Source organism: Corvus kubaryi, unplaced genomic scaffold (assembly GCF_017639235.1).
Source record: "Corvus kubaryi isolate FWS band 111438036 unplaced genomic scaffold, C.kubaryi_AGA036_p1.0 37334, whole genome shotgun sequence".
Classification (NCBI taxonomy): Eukaryota; Metazoa; Chordata; class Aves; order Passeriformes; family Corvidae; genus Corvus; species Corvus kubaryi.
Window position 1 is genome coordinate 1134846 of NW_024581108.1, and position 20922 is coordinate 1155767.

Sequence of the window (20922 nt, forward strand, 5' to 3'; positions counted from 1 at the left end):
TATTAAGACCGTTTGTTTGACTACTGAGGTGTTTCTGTGATATTTCAATGTGCTTGAAATGCTGCAGTTTACATGTGAAGTGTTTTATTGTTCCTCTCAAAAGTGCTGCAGATAAAGGTTACATCTTGATAACAGCTTGCTTTAGTTTAATGGCTTTTCTCTTGTATCATTGCATTGGAGTTCACATGAATGTGTTGTTCCCTGTAATTAGGAAAATTAATTATTCTACTACTTTCTTGAGTTGTCACTGATTTTGTGGGTATTGCCTCAGTCTCTTTCCTGGATAGTGCAGGCTGTTGTGTATTGATTTGATTAATGCAGCTGAGTTCTTTAACTCATCCATACTTGCAGGGCAGTGCTTGGATAACTAAAATTCTAAATGGGTTTGTCTTTGGAACGGGAGAAATGCAAGGAATAGTTTCTTTAACAGTCTTGTTCCTTGTTTCACTTGTGTGTCATATAAGTCACAAATTCCCCAAAGAATGCTTAGAAAATGTGCAGCTGTAAGAAAATGCAAGTGAAAAACAGAAAAGAATGAGAACTGGTTTTTATTTTTTTAGATTGCAATTCTCTCTGGAAACATGAAAATTCCATTTAGTTATTCTTATGACAAGCCTGTGTGTTTCTCCCCAGGAATGATCTTTTTAATGATGTTTAGTTCTCTGTCAGTTCTGAGAGTCCTCTATAGTGCTTTGGGTTGATTGCAGCATAACCCAAATGGAACTGATTTCTCAGTGGTGGTCTTCAGAATTTTAGGATCACTTTAGGATCTACTTAAAGCATGTACAGTTGTTTTTTTTTAAGTTAACTGGTATGATACTGCGCTACTTCTCTCTTCACTGGTATAATAAAGTGATTCTGGAATACAGAACTTGCTCCATAGTTCCTGTTTTATCAAAAGTTCCTACTGAGGAGCTGGAGGGTTAGGCTTAGTTGATTTTAGACACTAATACTTTGGGTCTTAAGTTATCTGAATATGCAGATTTCAGAAATAGCCTTTATTGAAAGAAGTTAAACAATATGACTGAATCGGCAGACTAGAAAGGTCTTATGTATGGGGTTTTTTACACTGGACAAAAAGAGCGCTTACGTCTCTTCATTGTTAAGATGGTGAGACTGAGACCATTCTTAAGACTTAAGGTTCTGGGCTCCAGTTCATGGTACCCATACAATTTTTTGTTATCAGTTCCTTTTACTTAGTAATTTCTGACACGTATTTGCCTTCTTACTCTCAGTTCATGGTGGTCTTGAAGTGCTTTCCTCTGTTAACTCCCGAGGCAGGAGAACATTAATCCAAGTTACTCCCTTCGATGGTTGTAGATGGATTGTTTTTTTGATTGTGCAATATACTTCTTTAAAAGCTGTAATTCAATTTGTGCCTGGCTGCATTTTCTGCCCAGCCATTTTCATTCATTCCTCTCCTCTTTGGGAAATGGAATCTTGAAATAATTAGCTAATTTATTCCAATTTTTTAACTGTTACTATAACAACTCCTTTTATGTAAGAAGATACTTTTTCTGAGGAAAAGTAATTTTTGGTTCTTCAGCTGCACAACTCCCTTATTTTATTCCCTTGTTTGCAGTAGCCATCCTGACAATCTTATTCTGTGCTCACCCTCTTGTATTCACAAGTGCTTTTCCTCTAATTCCAGACAGCCAGACGTGCCGCAGACACAGCCAAAACCTGCTGTTCCTGCTCCTCCAGAAGCAGCTCCTGTTGCCAAATCCTGGGCCAACACCAAACCAGGGGGACAAGAAGGTGAGTGCTGCTCAGGGTGGAGGGGTTCTACACTGGATATCAGGCTGAGACTGTGCTGGGAGAGACCCCCACACTCAGCAATCCCTTGAGGCTTGGCCAGGCCAGCTGGGACTGTGGAAAGTTGTGGAAGCAACATTCCTGGCTGGAAAGTGAGCCTGTCCCCAGTCACTCAGATGAGCTGCAGCTGGATTTATCAGCAGGTCTGACTGACTTTTAGAAGGTCAGTGTAGTCACCTCTTGTGAATTGACAGGGAAGTGGTGGTGGCAATGAAAAATCTTGAACACAGCTGTGGTGAAAAGGGAAAATCACAGTACTTACAGTACAAACAATTTTGGCATGGGAAGGAGAGCTATAAACGGTGGTCATTCTGATCATAATTTTGGATCATTTTGTGCAAAGTGTGTGTAGATTTGCTTCTGTTTAAACGTGAAACAGCAGTACTTTTCCCTTAATTTTATAGATTCCTTGGTTATTTTAGTATCAAAGTGACAGTGTTTAAGTAGTTTTCTTTCTGGGAAAAAAATTAAAGGTGTGTTTTGAGGGTTATTTAACATAATTGGATGAAAAGATGGAAAATTGTTTCCCATCAGTGTGAATCTTAGCTTGAGTGTTTTCATTACAGATGTAAGATCAGAACTAAATCTTCAGCAGATTTAGTGAGAGGTTAGTTAAAATTCCTGTCTCCATTATGATAAATAACCTGCAGCATGTTTTAGTCCTTGAGTTTTGAGACTTGCAAGCTTTCCCTGGCATAAAATGGAGTTTAGCCTTTCCAGGTGAAGAATTGTGTTCTCTTCTGAATAGGGATCTTATAATAATTGCACAGAGGTAATTTCTTAGACACTATACGGAGTTTGTTAAATCACATATCTAATGATTTTGGCTTTTTTTGCACGGAGTATTAGAAATTACAATTCTAGATTCTCCATTCCTTGCTCTCCTCAATAATGTTCAGTGCTTCATTGTTAAGTGTAGAAACTTTTCTCCTCTAAGCTTTTACAGGATTTCTGTAGAATAAAAAAAAATGAATTAACACTGATGCAAAGTGATCTGCATAGCAACCTTCCTGCAGAAGCTGATAAGATCATCTCCATGACACAGGAAATAGTGATGCGGCTCAGTGGCTTCCATATGCATTTAGCTAATTATTTCATAGTTACCATGGCAGCTCGTGTGCCCAGCCCAGATGGCACCCTCATTTCATTCAATTTATGCAGCACTGGGTTTGCTGTTTCAAGAAGAAGCATTGAATGTGAATTGGCACCAGCTGCTTGCTGTCCTGGGTTTGAAACTCAGGGTACACCTGTTGTGCTTTCCTGAGCTGCAGTTGGCTCTTAGAACTTGTAGTTTTTCCAGCTGCCTCGTGAGCGTTCCAGCAGTCACTCAGTGGCTGCCTCGTGCTCTTGTAAAACTTGAGTGAGGCAAGGCTAAACCTTTCTCTGATCCTCTTGGTGGCCATGGAGAAAGGAAAAGCTTAGGAAATGTAACATGTAAAAATGTGTATTTTTCAGCTCATGCTTCAGCTAAAAGTTGGAGTAGATTACTACCAAAATATCTTAGAATTTTTTAACTTTTCTGAACTGCTGGCTGCCAGTCTGGCTGTTTCGGGTTTGTAGCTTAAACACAGTCAAGCAGATCACTGATGCTATTACTTTGCAGTTAAAATGTTGTTCACTGTGTAGCCCTGAGCAGACAGCATTTTTCAAGATTCATAAAACTCATGAGTGTTGCATGCCACAGGATTTCAGAAGGGGCTCCCTTGCCTGACAGGTCATCTGGTTAGTGGGACTGGTTTTCGTCCTATTGAGCAAGTCACTGGATGTAGGGAACAGCAACAGTCCGTGTCCATTAAGGAAAAAAAAGAAAATGTGATCTGTAGTATGTGAAGTCAGAACGAATGTTGAAAGATTTCAAGGAAATTTGTAGACACAGGGATTGAGTACTGGTATTTGCTGTCATGCCTTTACAAAGCACAGAGTGAGGACTTTATTCTGTGTTTAACTCTTTAAAAAAAACCCAACCAAATAAAATCCCACTGGGATCCCTGCATTTCTTCTTTTTGAATGATTCTTTCAGAGATTGGAGAGAACAGAAGTTTTCCTTGTTGTTAAAAAAGCCCATCCATCGTTGGGATTGAGGGTTTTGGACACCATATATTCAGAGCCTTTTTTGTGAGTTTGCCCTCTGACATAATCCATGTAGCCTAATACAGTGTCCCTTACAATAGTCAGTAATAAAGACAGGTACAGGAACAGTGTGTTTTTCAGGCTGTTGGAGTAGAAATCCCCACTCAGTAAGATTATTGGTGATTTGGCACTAGAATGCTGCTGATCTAATAGGTCACTATACATTATGTGTATGGGGAGGGGAGGAAATTGATGCAAAGCAGATGCCAACAAAACCTTCTGATGAGGAAGACAAGCTATGTATTTGGCTTCCATACCATGTACAACAGAAGTCTTAAATTCAAGTCTTGAATTAGGATGTCAAGGGTTTTAGATATCAAAGAATGTTACAGTTGTTCTGATACTTTTCTCATAATGTAAAAGCTGTGGCATTTTAAAGTTCTGGAGATTTATTATTAGAACAGTAATTAATCATAAACATGTTTACAATTACATAGTTTCCCATTCTTGGGTGGACTATAGTTTTAAAGTGAAAAGAAGGAAATCTTTGTCTGGAAGGAGTGGGGAAAAGTGTTTACAGAGCTGAGGAACTCCAGGTACTCCCTGGGTTAAGTCTTGTTCCGCTGTTGCTCTCTAATGCTTCTGAATTTTTCTCAGCCTCAACAGCTGGGATAGTTGGTCTAGTAAATTTAACGACTTCGGTAGCAAATGTGAACCCTTTATATTACCAGTGAATTACTGTGCCTTTAACATTTAAATGTTTAACTTTTTTCTTTTAAAGCTGTAATGTTCACTTCTAAAGGATGATCAGGCTTCTATTACTTCCTGAACTTTTTGCCTACAGAAAGTTGTGACTGTGAATATCTTCCTGTGTAGGTCCACCTATTCCAATCAATAGTTATTTCCAGCAAGAATTCCCCAGTCTGCCAGCAGCTGGGGATCAGGAAAAGTCAGGCAAAGATAAGGATGCACCTGAAGATGGCTCAGGACCCAACCTGCGACCGCAGAGTAAGTGTGTGCTACAGATGATTGTGAAATTGCATTGGCTTGTGTGGAACTTATTATTTTTGTACCCTGTACAAAATAAATTGATGAATATGTTGTTTTAATCAGAATACTCCTACACTGAAGAAATGGATATTTGGGGCTTTATTCTGCTTCACTGTGTTCCTGGTGTGCAGAAAATAGTGTGTTTAATCCTTTCACTTCCCATTTTCCCAACCTAGTCAGGACTGTAGTTGTGCTCTGAGGAACATTTGTTAGTTGCACAGTACTGGCATTTTCTTACTTCCAGCTGCTGATGTCACAGCAGGTAAGATACATCTTTAAAGAACTCTTCTAATATTAGCTAATTACACAAATCATGGTCAGGGCAGGCCTCAAGTGGTTGGTACTCATAAGAGTGCAGCCTGAAAATTCCTGAAGAGGAAGTTCACTCTACAGGATGCCAAAAGACTGGATTGTGCCTTGGCATCTTTAGCTCCTGGATGCAGTGTTCTGACCAGCTGGATCTGTTTCAGCAGATCTAGTGAAAACAACCATAGCAGTGCCGGGTTTACATCTCTCAGGAAAGAAATGTGTATTTCTTCCCCAGATCCCTTTAATGGGAAGGTATTTGGGATTGTGCTTGTTACCAGTGGAAAACAAGATTCCTTTCTCCCTCAAAAGTTTGGTTTTGATGAGGTTCGATGGACCTGTCCTGCGCTGTGACTGGCACTGTCTGGTGCCAGTGATAGGCACTTTAGAGGGCTTAGGCTCTCAGGGAATCCTTAACTCCTTTCCTTGTTACAGGCCTTGGTTTTCCTTGATTTGTTTGTCAGGTCCTGCAGACCAAGGCCATGTGCCTGTTCATGTCCTCTTTTGATTTTGATCTAAAGAAGAAATTGTCAGGAAATGGGAGAGATGTCCAACACCAAATGAGAGCAGCTATGTGTCTGTTCAGCCTCCTGCAGGCAGTTACAGTTTTGGTCAGCACTGTACATGCTATATTAAGCCCTTCTTTCATGTCTGACAGCAGAAAGCTAAATGAACTTGGCAAGTACTCCCTGTTTAGCAGCTGTGCTTCCCAGCAAAGATAAGTGCAAGAACTGTAATGGATACTTAGGAGCATAGTTTTAACGCTGCTTAAAGGGTTTGTGCCCCTAAAGGAACATTATTTACAGTGTGTGTTTGTGATATTGTTGGTCTCCATTGATCTGAGCACTGCTGCTAAGTTTACTCTGGGGTTTTTTTTGTCCTAACCCATGCTCTGCAGGCAGAAACTCCTAAAAGAATGGACTGCCTAGCACAAATAACAAGTCATTAAAATCCCTGACTTTTCCTGGATGATTTGCTAGTCCAGCCCTTATCACTTCTATTCCATCCTTATCAGGCAGAGATGCAAACCAGACTCTGCATACCTGTTTTCACTTTGACACATACCTGTGCATTACCCTTCTTTTTGAGCTGCTTGAGAGTTTCCTGGTCGGCCTTTGCTACTTAGGAAGTTTGATCTTTGCCTTGACAGCATCTTCACACTGAGTCAGCAGTGGCCCACTTAGCACAGCTAAATCTGTTTTCTTTCTTGTGCTATAATCAGTATCCTTCCTAAATTGCACTGTGTTTTGGAAGGTAGAATGGGACAGCTAGAGCAGTCCATAAATTTATCTCTGGCCCTTCAGGAGCACAGCTGGACCTAGGGCTGAAGAGGATCAGGAAGCAGCTTCTGTTGATTCTCAAGTGGCCACTGCTTGTTTCAGTAGCAGATAAAAACGTGTGTGTGCACAGATCGCTGTGTCACCGACGGCTGCGTGGGAGCAGTGTGTTCTTCACCATCCCTGGCTGTAAATCTCCAGTATAAAGTCTATTCCTGGCTTTTCTTGTGCTGATTCTGTCCATGCAGATGTACTGGTTGGAGGGGTGGGGGTAAAAAGAACAACTCTCTGGTTCTCCAACAGATCAAGACCCTAAGGCTCTGGGACAAGAAGATGCCAGTGCTACACCAGCAGAACAAAATGATGGCCAGAAGGCAGGAGACAAGAGGGATGTGCGGTTGCCCCAGGTCCCTCAGCCCAAGCTGAACGGCCAGCAGCAGCCACCCATCTCATCCCAGTACAGAGCAATGATGCCTCCTTACGTGAGTGATGGTTGCTTGAATGGTTTTTAAGCTGCAGGGACTGATTTTTGGCTAGTGTGATTTTCTTATGTCTCTTCCTTTCCCCTCCATGGAATTCTTATCAGTTCTCCTGGAAGGGCATGATTGAAACCAGCACCTCAGAGGATGTTGGCTACCTGTTGCCACGTGGAGTTTGAACTTGTCAGGAGTTGATTAACACTTCTAGTCACTCTAACCTGGGGACTTGGTGTCACACACTTGTGGTATTAAGCAAACTTTCTTGAGTGAAGAGTCTTGCTTTACTTCCATTACTTCCCTTGATGGTCTCAGTATGCTTAATGCAGTGATACTTTTAAATGAATGGCTCCTGTTTTTAAACCCTTTTTAGATGTTTAATCAGTATCCTAGAATGGCATATCCTCCCTCCATGCAAGGTCCAACAAGATTTCCCAATTCTGAGCCAGGCAGGTAAGAAACCTACAAGTGGTGGTGTTTTGTGTGGGTATGAACTCTGTGACTTAATTAAAAAAAAGAAATAATTTGCACTGAGTATCTTGATGGTGATTATACACTGCATAAGAACTGACACTGGTCAGTCTCCCATGTTTTGCTTGTGTGGACAGTGCCATGGAGTGTCTGAAGTTTGAGAGCTCACCTACAAAACTTCAGGCAATTCTGCACAATACAGGGCTTTTGATTGTGAAGAGCAGGAGTCACTTGTGGGAACACTTTTGAAACTTAAACCGGTATTTGCCCATAAAAGGACTTCTCCATTGTTATAGTGAAAGTAGTCAATTCCTGGTATTTCAAAATTAGTTTTCCACTTTGTGCATTTCTCTGTAGTGGAGGATAGCTGTGCACATGCAAGAGTAATTATTTAAATTCTGGTAGTCACACATGTGCATGCGTGCTCACATTTATACTGTGCTTGAAACAACAGTGCTGTATATTTCAAATAGTCATACAAGTTGACTTTTTATCTGTCATTTGTGGATAAGTAAAGGCAGTGGGTTTTGTTTCTCTCATTTTTTTAGAGGCCCAAGGGGAAGAGGCCCACCCTCGTGGTGCTCAGAACCTATTGAGCGCCCATCCATTCTTAGTGCTAGTGAACTCAAAGAGCTTGATAAATTTGATAATCTAGATGCTGAGGCCGATGAAGGCTGGGCAGGTAAGAACATCAGATTAATGGTCTGTTATTTGTATGCTGAATGTTTCTGAAAGATTAATTGAATATTTGTTTATGCATCAGGTGCTCAGAGTGAAGTGGATTACACCGAGCAGTTAAATTTCAGTGATGATGATGAGCAAGGAAGCAGTCAAAAAGAAAAGGAAAGTGGGTGAGTTGATGTTGCCAATTAGATGTGAAATGTCACTTAACTAGATGTTGGAAAGATTGAATGAAATGAGTGCAAGTACTCATTCCAATAACACTAATTCCAGTAATTTAATACTGTATTCAGTTGCATAACTGCCTGCAGACTAGTCAGCTGGGTGAGGAGTAGAAATTGTCCTGACTAAGAAACACTGAGGCTTGAAGATAAATCACCAAATACCTGTGTGGAGTATGCATTCTGTTTTTCTTATTTCTTTGCACACAGTGATGAACAAACACCATCAAAAGATTCCCAGAGTCCTGATGGCCAGAAGGAAACAGAAGAACAGACAAATGCCAAGTCAGCCACCCAGGTTTCCGCAGCAGCAGCCAAAGGGTCTTACAGCAAAAGCTCTCAGCTCGATCAGGTTTGTGTGCTCTTCTCTTCGGCTCCTGTGGCAACAGCCTCGTCAGGAGAGCTCCGACTGAGGTGTCTTTCCAAACTGTCAGGTCAATTAAGGTTATGAACGTGAGGGAAGGCATTAGCTACTGAAAGCATTATCTGAGCTGTGCTAACTGATCAGGTGCTACGCATGCAACTTAGCTGCCTCTGGTTGCAGCACAAAAATAGCATGACTTTATGTAGTGTGTTCTGCCCCACGCTTGTGAGGGGTGAGAGCTCTTGTGTCAGGCACTGTGGCTTGGCTGACTGGCTCAGTACTCTTGTCTGTCCACCCCTGGAACTGTATGAAGCCATTCTGGTGTTTATCAGGTTGTCCAGTGGATAAATAGCCCACACATTTTTCATGGGTGTGGGGATTTTTTTAGTATCATGGTCCACTTTCTGCAGTGCAGCGTAGCTGTAATGTGAGTTCACTTCTCACGCTAATGGATTTTATACAGACCATGTAGAATTCATCAGCTCAGCCATTTTTTGTTTCCTCTAGTAGAGGAATATTGCTATCCACTTCAATTTATGCCTGATACAGCCCTATTTTTGGTTTGGTTTTTTTTTTTCCCCAGGAAAAGCGATGGTTGGTTTTGAAAATTTCCCAGAAATATTTTCTCTTGACACCAGTAATAATGAAGATGGGGGATCTGGGATTGATTTTACTTGACTTTCTTTCTGTATTAAAGATCACATTGTTCTTTAAGGTTTGATGCTACATTGAATCTAAAGAAAAATGGTGCAGTAACATAGACTCTGAAATTTGGATGTGTGAATTTTTAAATTGTTCAGCTCTCAGTACATAAAAGTGAAAATGGTTTTGCCCTTGTTTTGCATGCAGATTTGTGTTGAATGCAGATGCCTTATTAGGTGTAGTATCTTAATGCAGTAGAAAACAGTAAATGAAAAATTCATAGTTCAGCTTGGCTGTGGTTATGAGCTTGCTTTACCCTAGTACTGTGTTTGATCCAACAGGATCGAGGTCCACCGCAGCCTTCTATACATGAAAGAGGTGGCCCTGCTCTTCCTCCAAAATCTATTCTACCACCGGTAAGAAAGATTAGAATTGTCCTTATTTCCTTGAGTTTAATTCTTTAATGCTGTGGTGGAGGGATTTAGACTAAGAGAAGTAAAAATATGCTTCACACGATAATAAACCTTTCCTTTAACAAGTAAAATTATCATAATGCCTGGGGCTGGTAGGAATGGAACCCCAACACAGCCATGCTGCCAGTTGTGTAAAACAGCCCCATCTTATAAGTGCCATGTGAAATGCACAAGAATTTCAAGAGCTTTTCGATATCCAGCCCCACTTGGGAACTGGAGAGGAACAGTGCTGGAGGGCTGGCTGCCAAGGCAGATGTGGAGATGAAGTCCCAAATGAAATGTGAACTAAAATTTCTCTTATCGTGAGCTACCTTGAAATTTCTTGGCTTCCTGAGGGACTTGTGTCTGAGATCTGCCCTGAGTCTCTGAAATTTAGAGCAGCCTGTAACCAAATCTAAAATATGTTTGTGGTCTTCGCTGTCACTTTGCCTTGATGGTGATGGAGAGTTGACATGAGCCCAAGTGATTCTTTACTTTACTCTCCTTTCTGAGCTCAGGTTGTGAGAGTCTGAACTGGGTCAGGAAGGGTCAGGGCTGGCTTTTTCTTTCAAGTTTTGCTTTTTAAAAATGCTGTGCAGATAGACATGTGCTGACAAATAGTTAAAACGTTGTATTTCAGCTGGCTGTTTATGTAACACGTGTTCAACTTGACTGATTTTCTTCTCACAGCACCCTCCTCCCCCTGATCGCCAGATGGGAAGGCAGGGACCCTTTCCCCCTAAACCAGTACCAGATGATGATGAAATTTGGAAGCAGAGGAGAAGGCAGCAGTCAGAGATATCAGCTGCAGTGGAGCGAGCCCGTAAGCGGCGAGAAGAGGAAGAGAGGAGAATGGAAGAACAGCGAAAAGCAGCTTGTGCTGAAAAGCTCAAACGGTTAAATGAGAAATTCGGCTGTGTGACAAAACCCTCTCGGGAAGACCCTCTGAAAGAGAGGGAGAGGGAAAGGGAAAGAGAAAGGGAGAGGGAGAGAGAACGGGAGCGGGAGAGGGAAAAGGAGAGGGAGCGGGAAAGGGAGCGAGAAAAAGAGAGGGAGAAGGAAAAGGAGAAAGAGAGGGAAAGGGAGAAGGAGAAAGAAAAAGAAGAAAAAGAAAAACTGGAGAAGGCAAAAGAACAAGAAGTGGAGAAAGAGAAAGAAAAAGAGGTGGAAAAAGAAGAGAAGGAGAATGAGAAGGAGAAAGAAGAGGAGAAACCAGCACATGATGTCCCTGAACCTGTAGAACCTGTGGCAACACCTGTAGTAGAAAAACAAGAAAGTGAAACCAAGAACAACAAGAAAGAAAAAGGTATGCTTGCACATAAGTAGGAGTTGTGTATCTTAAAGCTGAGTCACAGAGCATAGTTGTTGTCTAGAAGCCTCATTTGCATACCTAATTAACCTAGTGCATCTAGACCAGTTATTTTCCTGGCGTATTACAGCTGATAACTGTCCTTTGAGCTAAGCCTGTTTGCCCAGCTCATCAAAAGATTAGGGAATAAAATGGCTTCTGTGATTTAGTCTGGACTTTGAGGAATATGGAAAGAAAAGCAGGCTTTCTTCTCTTCCTAAAGAAGGGTCAGCCACCCATGTTGCTTAAAAAGCAGTGCAAATTATTTCAGCTATTCTGTTCTTTCAGCAAGCCTAGAGAAGCAGACACATATTTAAATGTGCTGCATTTTTTGTAGTGAAACTTGAATGCCATGAGCAAATTGTTAAGACTATGCTTGTTAAGGTTATATTATCTTCAAAGGGATAAAATTGATTGTAAAACCAAACCTTAGTTCATTAAAAAAAAAAGTTGATACAAATGCAATATGGTATCATTGATACAACACTTCTTAAATCACATAATGGCTGCAGCCTTAATGCCAGTGGTTGATTTCCCAGGGTATTTGAGTTTAAAAGAGACAGAGGTGTATAAACAACAGTCGTTCTGTTTTGGGAGGTTGTCCTTGACTTTTTGTTGCCTTTAATGGTTTTGGAAAACTGAGATTGTGAAGTTAGAGAAGGCAGACATTTCAGAACATTCTTTAGGTGACATTCTGATGAAATTGTCAGTTTTAAGATTGACTGTTGTCTCCCATGGGTGGGGTTTTTGTTGTTTTTTTCCAGAAGATCAAGCAGTCTTTACTCGACAGGATAGTGGTCGGAATGAGAAAGAGGTTTCACAGGTGACTCATGAGAATGAGCCAGACTCAGGATCTCAACCTCGTCCTGCTGTTTCCTCGGGCTATTCTAAGCAGTTCCAGAAATCATTACCACCAAGATTTCAGAGGCAGCAGGTAATGAACCAGTTCATTAAAAGGAGGCTTATTTAAAGAATGATGTATTCTGCCTCATTCTGAATGAGAAGGTGACCATAGGAGTTCTAGAAATCCTGAGATTTTGGTTTCCAGCTTCTAGAAAATGGTGTTGGCAGGAATTGCTCTGCCTAAAATACTTCTTGTCACTTGCATGGTCTATAAGTGAGCAGAAGGCAAGGGAGGCTTTAAAACTGGTCCACGCTGACATTGCCCTGGGCTTGCCTGTGGAACCAGAAGTCTCATGATTGATTATTTCTGCAGCTTTTCTTAAAAGGGTGTGACACTCACAGATTTGAGTTGAACTTGGGTCCTGTGGTCGGAGGTGCACTTTGCATTAATGACATGCATGGAGTATAGGTTGCTCTGTGTCTCAGCTGCACACCAGTTAAGCTGTAGCTATTGTAAATTGTGCCGTCTGGTTTTCTCCCTTTTCTCTTAGCTCATCCTGATGCATGTTTGCAGGTGACTTTCAGAATGCTTACTGTCCTGGAGATAATTGTACTTGTTGTTTCCAAGGGTTATTAGAGCTGTGCTCAAGTCTTCATCTTACCAAAAAGTCCTGTAATACTGTTTTTTGACCTGCAGGAGCAAATGAAACAGCAGCAGTGGCAGCAGCAGCAGCAAGGTGTCCTTCCACAGTCTGCTCCCTCCCAGCCTTCGAGTGGCCCTGTCCCTCCACCCCAGCACAGACCCCTTTACCAGCCCATGCAGCCTCATCCCCAGCATTTGGCTTCAATGGGCTTTGACCCCCGGTGGCTCATGATGCAGTCCTACATGGACCCACGGATGATGTCAGGAAGACCTGCAATGGATATGCCTCCTATTCATCCAGGTAAACCTGGGAACATTTTTTGGCTGTTGAACTTACTTAGTTTTGAAATAGAAGTCTTTTCCTAACCACACTCTTTTCACTGAATGGGTGAGTTTTTATGAAGAAGCTTACATTATTTTATTGTTTAAGACAAAATAGATTGTAGTCATATGTGACTAAAATTGTAGCCCTATGAGAATGTATACTTTTGACTATGAAGTAAAGTCCCAGCTGTCACACTGCAGGCATGTGAGTGACAGTTAAGATGATTGATAATGTCAGCAGAAGCCTTTGTTAGAGCTGGCAAGAGTTAGGTTGAACTGAGAAATAGTGTATTTACCATTTGTGTTTCATTACACGTTAGCACTTGGTACTACATTGCTTCCTAAAAAAACCCATGAAACTTTGCTATTTTTACATTACATATTAACAACTCCAGAGTCGTAATAAATTTGTGGTTTCAAATTCTTGACCCTAAAAAGTCCTTTTTAATTTGCGGAGTGGCCATCTGATTTGCAGTTAGGAAAGCTGTTGGGCATAAATAATAGAAGTCTGTCATGTAGTGTAATGGAGATACCTGCCCAGCTAATGAGCAGGGGAAAGGGTATCCTCAGTGAATGCAAGGAATGAGTGGAAGAAATGGCAGGCTAAGTAAAGACAGTGAAACTACAGAAATTCTTTGAAATGGTACAAAGAAAAAAGTTGGAATAATAAGAGTATAAAAAATTACCTGTGTGTACACTCATCTTGCCTTTTGCCATTCAGATGTTACAGCAGAAACTTTGTCTATGAGTTTGCAGGTTTACAGGCCTGGTTCTTCCCTTTATAGTGAAAGCAGACAACTTTTTCGTTTTGTTGGGACATGGGATACAAGTGTTGAGTATGATTTAGTCATTCTGAGATCAGCTGGCAGGGAATAGACATTTGATTTCAACATGGAGGGTCAAAGGGAAGGAGACTGGAGGAGAGAGAATAATGTTCCTTGGTACCTCCTGATAGGCTTTGTTTGTATTGAGGTCGGTGTCTTTGCTAATATTAAATTTGTTTCAACTGTTGAACTTCCCTCTGCCACAGGAATTATGCCTCCCAAACCACTGATGAGAAGGGAGCAGCTGGAGGGCTCAGCAGCTGGTTCAGATTCATTTGAGCACATGGCTCGCTCTGCAAGGGAGCACACTGTGCCTCTGTCAGAGCCACGCATGATGTGGGGCTCAGACCCCTACCCCCATGCAGAATCTCAGCAGTCCAGTTCTCCTCCCAAGGTGTTAGAAGAGCCTGATGATCTGAGGTAAGCCTGAGCTGTGCCAGTGCCTGTCACCTCTCCAAGTCACACATACTTGCTCACCTAGCTGTGTAACTTAGGTTGCAGTGTCAACTGACTGGGTTGTAACTGCTCTTCATACAAAACTTGAAAGAAGGAGCTGTGACTGGGGGATGCAGTGTGCTTGGTGCTGTTGTACAAAACATGCCTATTCTGTAGCAGGGTGTAGAAAGACAATTTACCTCTTGTTTAGGATCCTTAGCCTAGATGAATGGTGATTGCCAGAATATTCTGAATTTTCAGTTTTGTAGAATATTCCTACAGTGTTCTCTGTTCTCCGTTTGCTCTCTGTTCTCTCCATTTTAGAGAACTTCTGTCCAATGTATATTTGTTTCTTAAGTAGTGTGTTAAGTACAAGTGGTATAAAACAAAACAGTCCCTTTTGGCCTTTGTTTCATGATGAACACTCAGGCTTTTTCCTCTGCATCTTGAAAGTATTCAGAAATTCTTTTTGTTCTGCTGCCATCTGGGTAATAGGTGGTGGCTCCATTAAAAATTATTTCCTGATCCTAAAAATTACTTCCTAGAGCTGACATGGATCCTTAATAGAAAATTATTTGATTTGAGTAATTATGTATGAATAAATTTTTCCCCCACACACTAATAATTGCTTTCTGCTTAGGTCTGAGGCACACTTGGAGCAAGAACGAGTTGCTGTCCCTGCCAGTGCTTATCCTGTAGAACACAACCAGTTGGACTCTCATCCAAAGACAGAGTTTTTCAGAGAATCAGGAGAGGTAGAGGTACAGAAGTTCCCAAGCAGGCCTTTGGAAGATGTACAGCCTCTTCAAACTGACACACCTAACACAGCAGTTAATTTTGAAGCAGTGAATGAGAAGGTTACACGTAGTTCACCAGAACTGGTGCCTGTGGGGGAAAGTCACTCTTCATTAAAGAGAAGCATTTCCCATGGTTCAAGTCACTCTCTAAAATCAGAAGACCAGAGGAGTGAAACAGCAGCAAATATCCCTAAATTAAGTAACAGGCCTATTGAGGCAAAGGAGACAATTGAGAGACTTGAGATTAAACCGAAAAAAGAAATTTTGATCACTAATAGAACATCAGAAGGACCAAAACCTGAGAAAACTTTCAAACCTAAGTCTGAAACAAGATGGGGTCCTAGGCCAGGTTATGGCAGGAGAGACGAAGGTGGTGATAGACCAGTAAGAAGATCGGGTCCTATTAAGAAACCTGTGCTTAGGGATATGAAGGAAGAGCGGGAACAGCGAGAAGAGCGTGAGCAGAGAAAGGAGAAAGAAGGAGAAAAGACAGCTAGTGAAAAACCAGGCAAACCTGAAAAAAGTGACAAAAAGGAAGCACCTCAAGTGCCACTCCCTCAGGCTGAGCCTGAGAGATCCACCTCCAGCAGCGCTCCTCTGGCTAAGAAGATAACCCAGGATGCTGCTCCAGTACCAGCAAGCCAGGAGAGCAGTCAGCCCGAGGCTGCAGCTAAAGCTGTGGTGCAGCCCCCTGCCCCTGCAGTCCAGCAGCAGCTCCCAGCTGCCCAGCCAGCTGCTGCCCAGCTTCCCCCGGCTATCCCGCAGGCCCCGGCCACCCAGCCGGCAGTGCAGCCCCCGCCCCATGCACAGCCCCCAGCTCCAGCCAGCAAGGAGGAGAAGCAGGCTGAGAAGGTGGTGAGCAAGGAGGTGGTAGAGAAACCACGCTTAGAAACCAGACCAGTAAAAAGAGAGCCTGGCTTACCACCTAGGACATACTGGAAAGAGGCCAGGGACAGGGACTGGTTCCCAGATCAGGGATACAGAGGCAGAGGTCGTGGCGAGTATTATTCGAGGGGCCGTAGCTACAGGGGTTCTTATGGAGGACGTGGTCGGGGCAGTAGAGGCCATAATAGAGAGTATCCACACTACAGAGATCCTAAGCCTAGATCAGAGCATGTGCCTTCAGGGCCTGTTAGGCAAAGAGAAGAGAGTGAAACTCGTAGTGAGAGTTCTGACTTTGAAGTAATCCCAAAACGGCGGCGCCAGCACGGCTCAGAGACAGATTCTGACAGTGAAGTGCACGAGAGCGCAAGTGACACCCTGCTTTCAGATAAAGACAGCATCATTAAGGGCAAGCACCCGAAACGAGAAGAAAGAGCTGATGGCAAGAAGCCTCCGAAGCCCCTGTCATTCAAACCTGAGAACAATATCAGAGTAGACAACAGATCCCTAGAAAAAACATACGTAAGAGATGATGAGAACAAGCCCAAACCAGGATTTCTTCCTAAAGGAGAGCCTTCTAGACGAGGCAGAGGGGGAATGTATAGACGTGGTGGTAGGGATCCTGGGGGACGTCCTCCACGTCCATCCACAATAAGGAGACCAGCCTACAGAGACAATCAGTGGAATCCTAGGCAAACAGAGATCATTAAACCAGAAGATGGGGAGCCTCCAAGAAGAAATGAGCATTATGGTCCTATACCAATTGATAAAAGGCCTCCAAAATTTGAGAGAAAGTTTGATCCAAACAGAGAGAGGCCACGAAGACAAAGGCCTGCCCGGCCTCCAAGGCAAGATAAGCCACCACGCTTCAGGCGCCTAAAAGAGAGAGAGGCTGCATCCAAGATGAGTGAGGTGGTGACCAGCTCCACAACAAGTGCCACAGTTAGTAATGCAGTTAATGAGCCTTCCAACCCTGCTCTGGATGTGTCAGGAAGTAAGACACCAGACTTGTCCAACCAGAATTCTTCAGACCAGGCAAATGAAGAGTGGGAGACAGCCTCGGAAAGCAGCGACTTCAATGAGAGGCGAGAAAGGGATGAGAAGAAAACAGCAGATGCAGCAGCACAGGTAGCTGCAAAGGCAGGAGAAAACGCTGGGGTTCCAAAAAGGGAAATAGCCAAGAGAAGCTTCTCTAGTCAGCGGCCTGGAATAGACCGTCAGAACCGACGTGGCAACAATGGGCCGGCGAAGCCAGGGAGGAATTTCTCAGGGCCCCGGAGTGAAAGGCGGAGTGGTCCTCCTCCCAGAAGTGGAAAAAGAGGGTGAGTAACCAGCCTCTGTGAGGAAGCACACAGCGTCATGGTCATCTGTTGTCCTCTTTTGGTTTGAGACCATAAGCAGTTAGTTTAGATCTGTGGAGTGGTAGAAAAGGCACTGATGCATGCACCCGTGGCTCTGTACTTTCTACTTTTTCTGTTCGTATACAAGACACCTGGAACCTGAAGGTGAGAGTGGAGTATTCTTGTATGCACAGTGCTAAAAATGCCTAATTAAAAAAAAAAGCAGTGCTGTTTTCTGAGTTGAGCTGTGTTTCTCGAGATTTGGATGCAAGCAGAAATGTTCATGTGAGCAGTTCTGCAGTTAATATATAAATTGTTGCATTGCATTTTAGATCAATCACCTAACACAGACAAGCAGGTTGAGAAATGCTTACCATTTAGACTAAACTTTATTTTTCCATATGCTTAATTTGATGGAAAGGTTAGCACAGGGTATTTGTTATTTCCCCAAATCAGCTTTTGCTGTTGAACTTCTCATTGAGGAGCTGAAAGTAAAAAGTCTGGACCCTACTAAGAAGTCAGTAACACTTCCAGCCCTACAGTGGGATCTGAATTAGATTGTTGCTCCCTCCTGAGTGTTCTCTGTGGCTTAATTTTCAAATGTTTCTTTCTAACACAGGCCATTTGAAGAGCAGGCAGCACCTGTGCCTGGTGTTGATCCTGCCAACAGCAACGCTTTACATCAGGAGGATGGAGGTGTCGCTGCTGCAGGACAGAAGACCACCAAGGATGCAAGTGGCAAAAAGAGAGAAGAACCAAAGGCTGGTCCAAAAAAGCCTAAGGAAAAAGTGGATGCCTTGTCTCAATTTGATCTTAATAATTATGCAAGTATGTATTGATAATATCCTAACAGTTTTTGATAGTTCTGCTACTTTTATTGCATATAGAGCTAGATGTTTGGAAACTTTAACAAAGGTGATTTTTTTAAAACACCGGAATAATTATACACTTGAGCATGGCTATCTTTGTGATACCTAATTGTATGTGTGCCTGTAAAAGGTGGCAAACCTAGTTGTGTGTTATGTACAGAGGAGAAGAGTTTTGTACAATCATAAACTTGCATTCATACCATTCCCCATCACATTCTCATAATTCAGTTAATTTTCAAAAGTAAATGCAGTGGTTATCACTGATGAGCTTAGAGCTGATACGTGGGAGGGCTGCTCATTATTCATTACTGTGTTTTAGTTCATATTTCCTGGAGAATCTGGTACAGGAAGCTCCAGTTCTAAAGTTCTTAAATATTAACTCCTTGTCTTCGAGCTCAACAGCAAAGCACTTGGCAAGCAGAAGCTTGCCATTAATCAGGGCCCCCCTCTGTGTCTGTGGGGAAGTAACTTCCACTCCAAAGCCAATTTTGGCTTGGTGCATTGCACCCTGAAGCTGTTGAAACAGCAGCATCTATACCTTTCCTTTTCCTATAGGTGTTGTGATCATTGATGATCACCCTGAAGTGACAGTAGTTGAAGACTCCCAATCTAACTTGAATGATGATGGTTTCACAGAAGTGGTGTCTAAGAAGCAGCAAAAACGCTTGCAAGATGAAGAGCGCAGAAAGAAGGAAGAGCAAACAGTGCAGGTACAAGACCAGCATTTATGGTGGGGAAAAAGCTACTTGCAGTACTGGGAATGTTGTCAAGGGTGCAGAATCTTCCTTCCAAAAAGGCTGTATTTTCTCCTTCTAAATAAAACTATTTAGTTATATTTAATATTAAAGTTGCTAATATTTAGTAAATAAAATTAATTTTTATTTAGTCATCTTGGGATTCTGTACTTCCCAATTGGGCGCTGTCAGGCAGGTGGAATTGGCAAACTGAAAAAACCACCATTTTTTATACTGTGATAAAGATTTATCCTATTGCTTGTATATCAGTTGATTCCAAGAAGAAAACAGATGAGAAATCATTGTCCCTGTGGTTAAATACCCCCCAAAAAATAAATTTCTTTTAAGGCTGGGCTAATCAGTTTGCTTTTTGCACTGTACAATTGCTGTCTGTACAGACTGTCCCCTGGAAGAATAAAATTGGCTTCTCCTTACAGGTTTGGACCAAAAAAGGATCAAGTGAAAAAGGCCGAGGTCAGAACTCCAAGCTGCCCCCCCGATTTGCCAAAAAGCAGCAGCAGGCAGCAGCTGCAGCTGCACAGCAGGCACAGGCACAGCCTCCGTGCCCAGCACAGTCTCCAGCTCAGCCACAGGCTCCTGTTCCAACACAAAGCCAGGCTGCAGGAGGGACAGCCAGCACTGACTACACGGTGTCAGGCAAAGTCCTGCAGAACACCCAGGCTCACAATGGCCTGGGAGCTGAACTATGGGACAACAAAGTGCCTCCTACAGCAGTTCTGAATGACATCTCCAAAAAATGTAAGTGGTGGCTTTTGGATTTGAGGTGGGGGCGAGCAAGCATTGTATTAGAGAAAGCTAATTGCCAGCTGGCTCTCTGGTTGTCTTTTTAGCTGCAGATGGATTCTGGACAGGGCAGCATACCCAAGTGCAGCATAGTAACCTCCGGAAAGAGGGTTTTGCAGTATAATGTTAGTCAGTATTTCATTCTGCCATGTTCTTCATTCACAAGCAATGAGCAACTGTCACTCCCTTGAGGAGTCTGTTTTGTCAGACTTGGTCATTCTTCCAGACATGATAATTGCCTCACTTGAAAGCAGCTGAATAGGTAGCATATTTTTAACTGCTAAATAGGTTAATTAAAGCTTAATTAATCAAGACATCTGTAATTTAATTCTCACTCAGTCGATACATTGATTTGAATGCCTCTAGCAACCTAGAGGAGTTTTTTAACTCTCTTTTCTTCATTGTTAGTGGGACCCATTAGCCCACCTCAGCCACCTTCAGTCAGTGCCTGGAACAAGCCTCTGACATCTTTTGGTTCAGCTACGTCTCCAGAGGTAAGAATGAAGGGAGGAAGAGTTGCTGTGTGTGAAGTTTACCCAAATTATATCTCATTTGGGTTGGGTACAGATTTTCCATTTATCCAGGCGTGCAGATACTTAAGCTATTATGTGTAAAATCCCATGAAGTCAGGAGATAGTACAGAAACATGGGATACAGCCTGGTGATTTTATAATTGCAGCATGAAAAACCTGTTCTCTTGATAATAACTCAGCCATTCACAGATTCCATTGATAGCTGCTATTCACTGCATTTTTAAAGGAAAAATATTGCCCAGTTTGCCTGTTTGTGTAAGGTTCAGTGATACAGACAGAAACAGGATGTCTCCAAGGAACTAAAGGGGTTTTTTGTTCCTTAAATTGGAGATACAAAAAGCAGTCAATGCTTTATAACTGTATTATCTGTAGATATTCCCGTGGAGTTTGCATAGGCCTAAATTTTACATTTGAGGTGCTGTGGTTTTACTTTCTTGGTACTTTTTTGGTCTTAATTCTTTTAAACTGCAAGAATTTGAGATAGCAGTCATTGGAGACTATTTTAACTGCATAAGAGATCTGGAAATATTTTTATATTTCTTACTGTTCCTCTTGAATTGAACATTAAGTTTTAAACTTTCCAGAGAATGTTGTGAACCTGAATCTGAATTGCACTTATTCCTCTTGATCTTGATGATGTTTACATATTTCTTCACTGCTTTTTTCTTGAGCTTGTTTAACAATAGAAACTTGAGGAGGAGGAAGTGTACATTCAGATATT

The 20922-nt window shown here is 42.3% G+C and overlaps 1 protein-coding gene across 15 annotated transcripts in view; it reads left to right on the forward strand.

Annotated features, from left to right (window-relative positions):
• The window catches only part of PRRC2C (proline rich coiled-coil 2C), a 70589-nt gene that overhangs the window by 19663 nt on the left and 30004 nt on the right, over positions 1-20922 (forward strand). For 13 of the 15 annotated variants that reach the window (XM_042029754.1, XM_042029764.1, XM_042029748.1 and 10 more), the window contains exons 4-20: positions 1652-1758; positions 4762-4893; positions 6822-7000; positions 7368-7447; positions 8014-8147; positions 8229-8316; positions 8578-8719; positions 9715-9789; positions 10516-11131; positions 11938-12107; positions 12714-12960; positions 14014-14227; positions 14883-17243; positions 17881-18089; positions 18686-18840; positions 19302-19623; positions 20077-20162. In XM_042029754.1, coding sequence (XP_041885688.1) covers positions 1652-1758; positions 4762-4893; positions 6822-7000; positions 7368-7447; positions 8014-8147; positions 8229-8316; positions 8578-8719; positions 9715-9789; positions 10516-11131; positions 11938-12107; positions 12714-12960; positions 14014-14227; positions 14883-17243; positions 17881-18089; positions 18686-18840; positions 19302-19623; positions 20077-20162 — 5317 coding nt within the window. The remainder of the gene's footprint in view (positions 1-1651; positions 1759-4761; positions 4894-6821; positions 7001-7367; positions 7448-8013; positions 8148-8228; positions 8317-8577; positions 8720-9714; positions 9790-10515; positions 11132-11937; positions 12108-12713; positions 12961-14013; positions 14228-14882; positions 17244-17880; positions 18090-18685; positions 18841-19301; positions 19624-20076; positions 20163-20922) is intronic. The other 2 variants (XM_042029756.1, XM_042029751.1) reach the window with 2 other exon arrangements.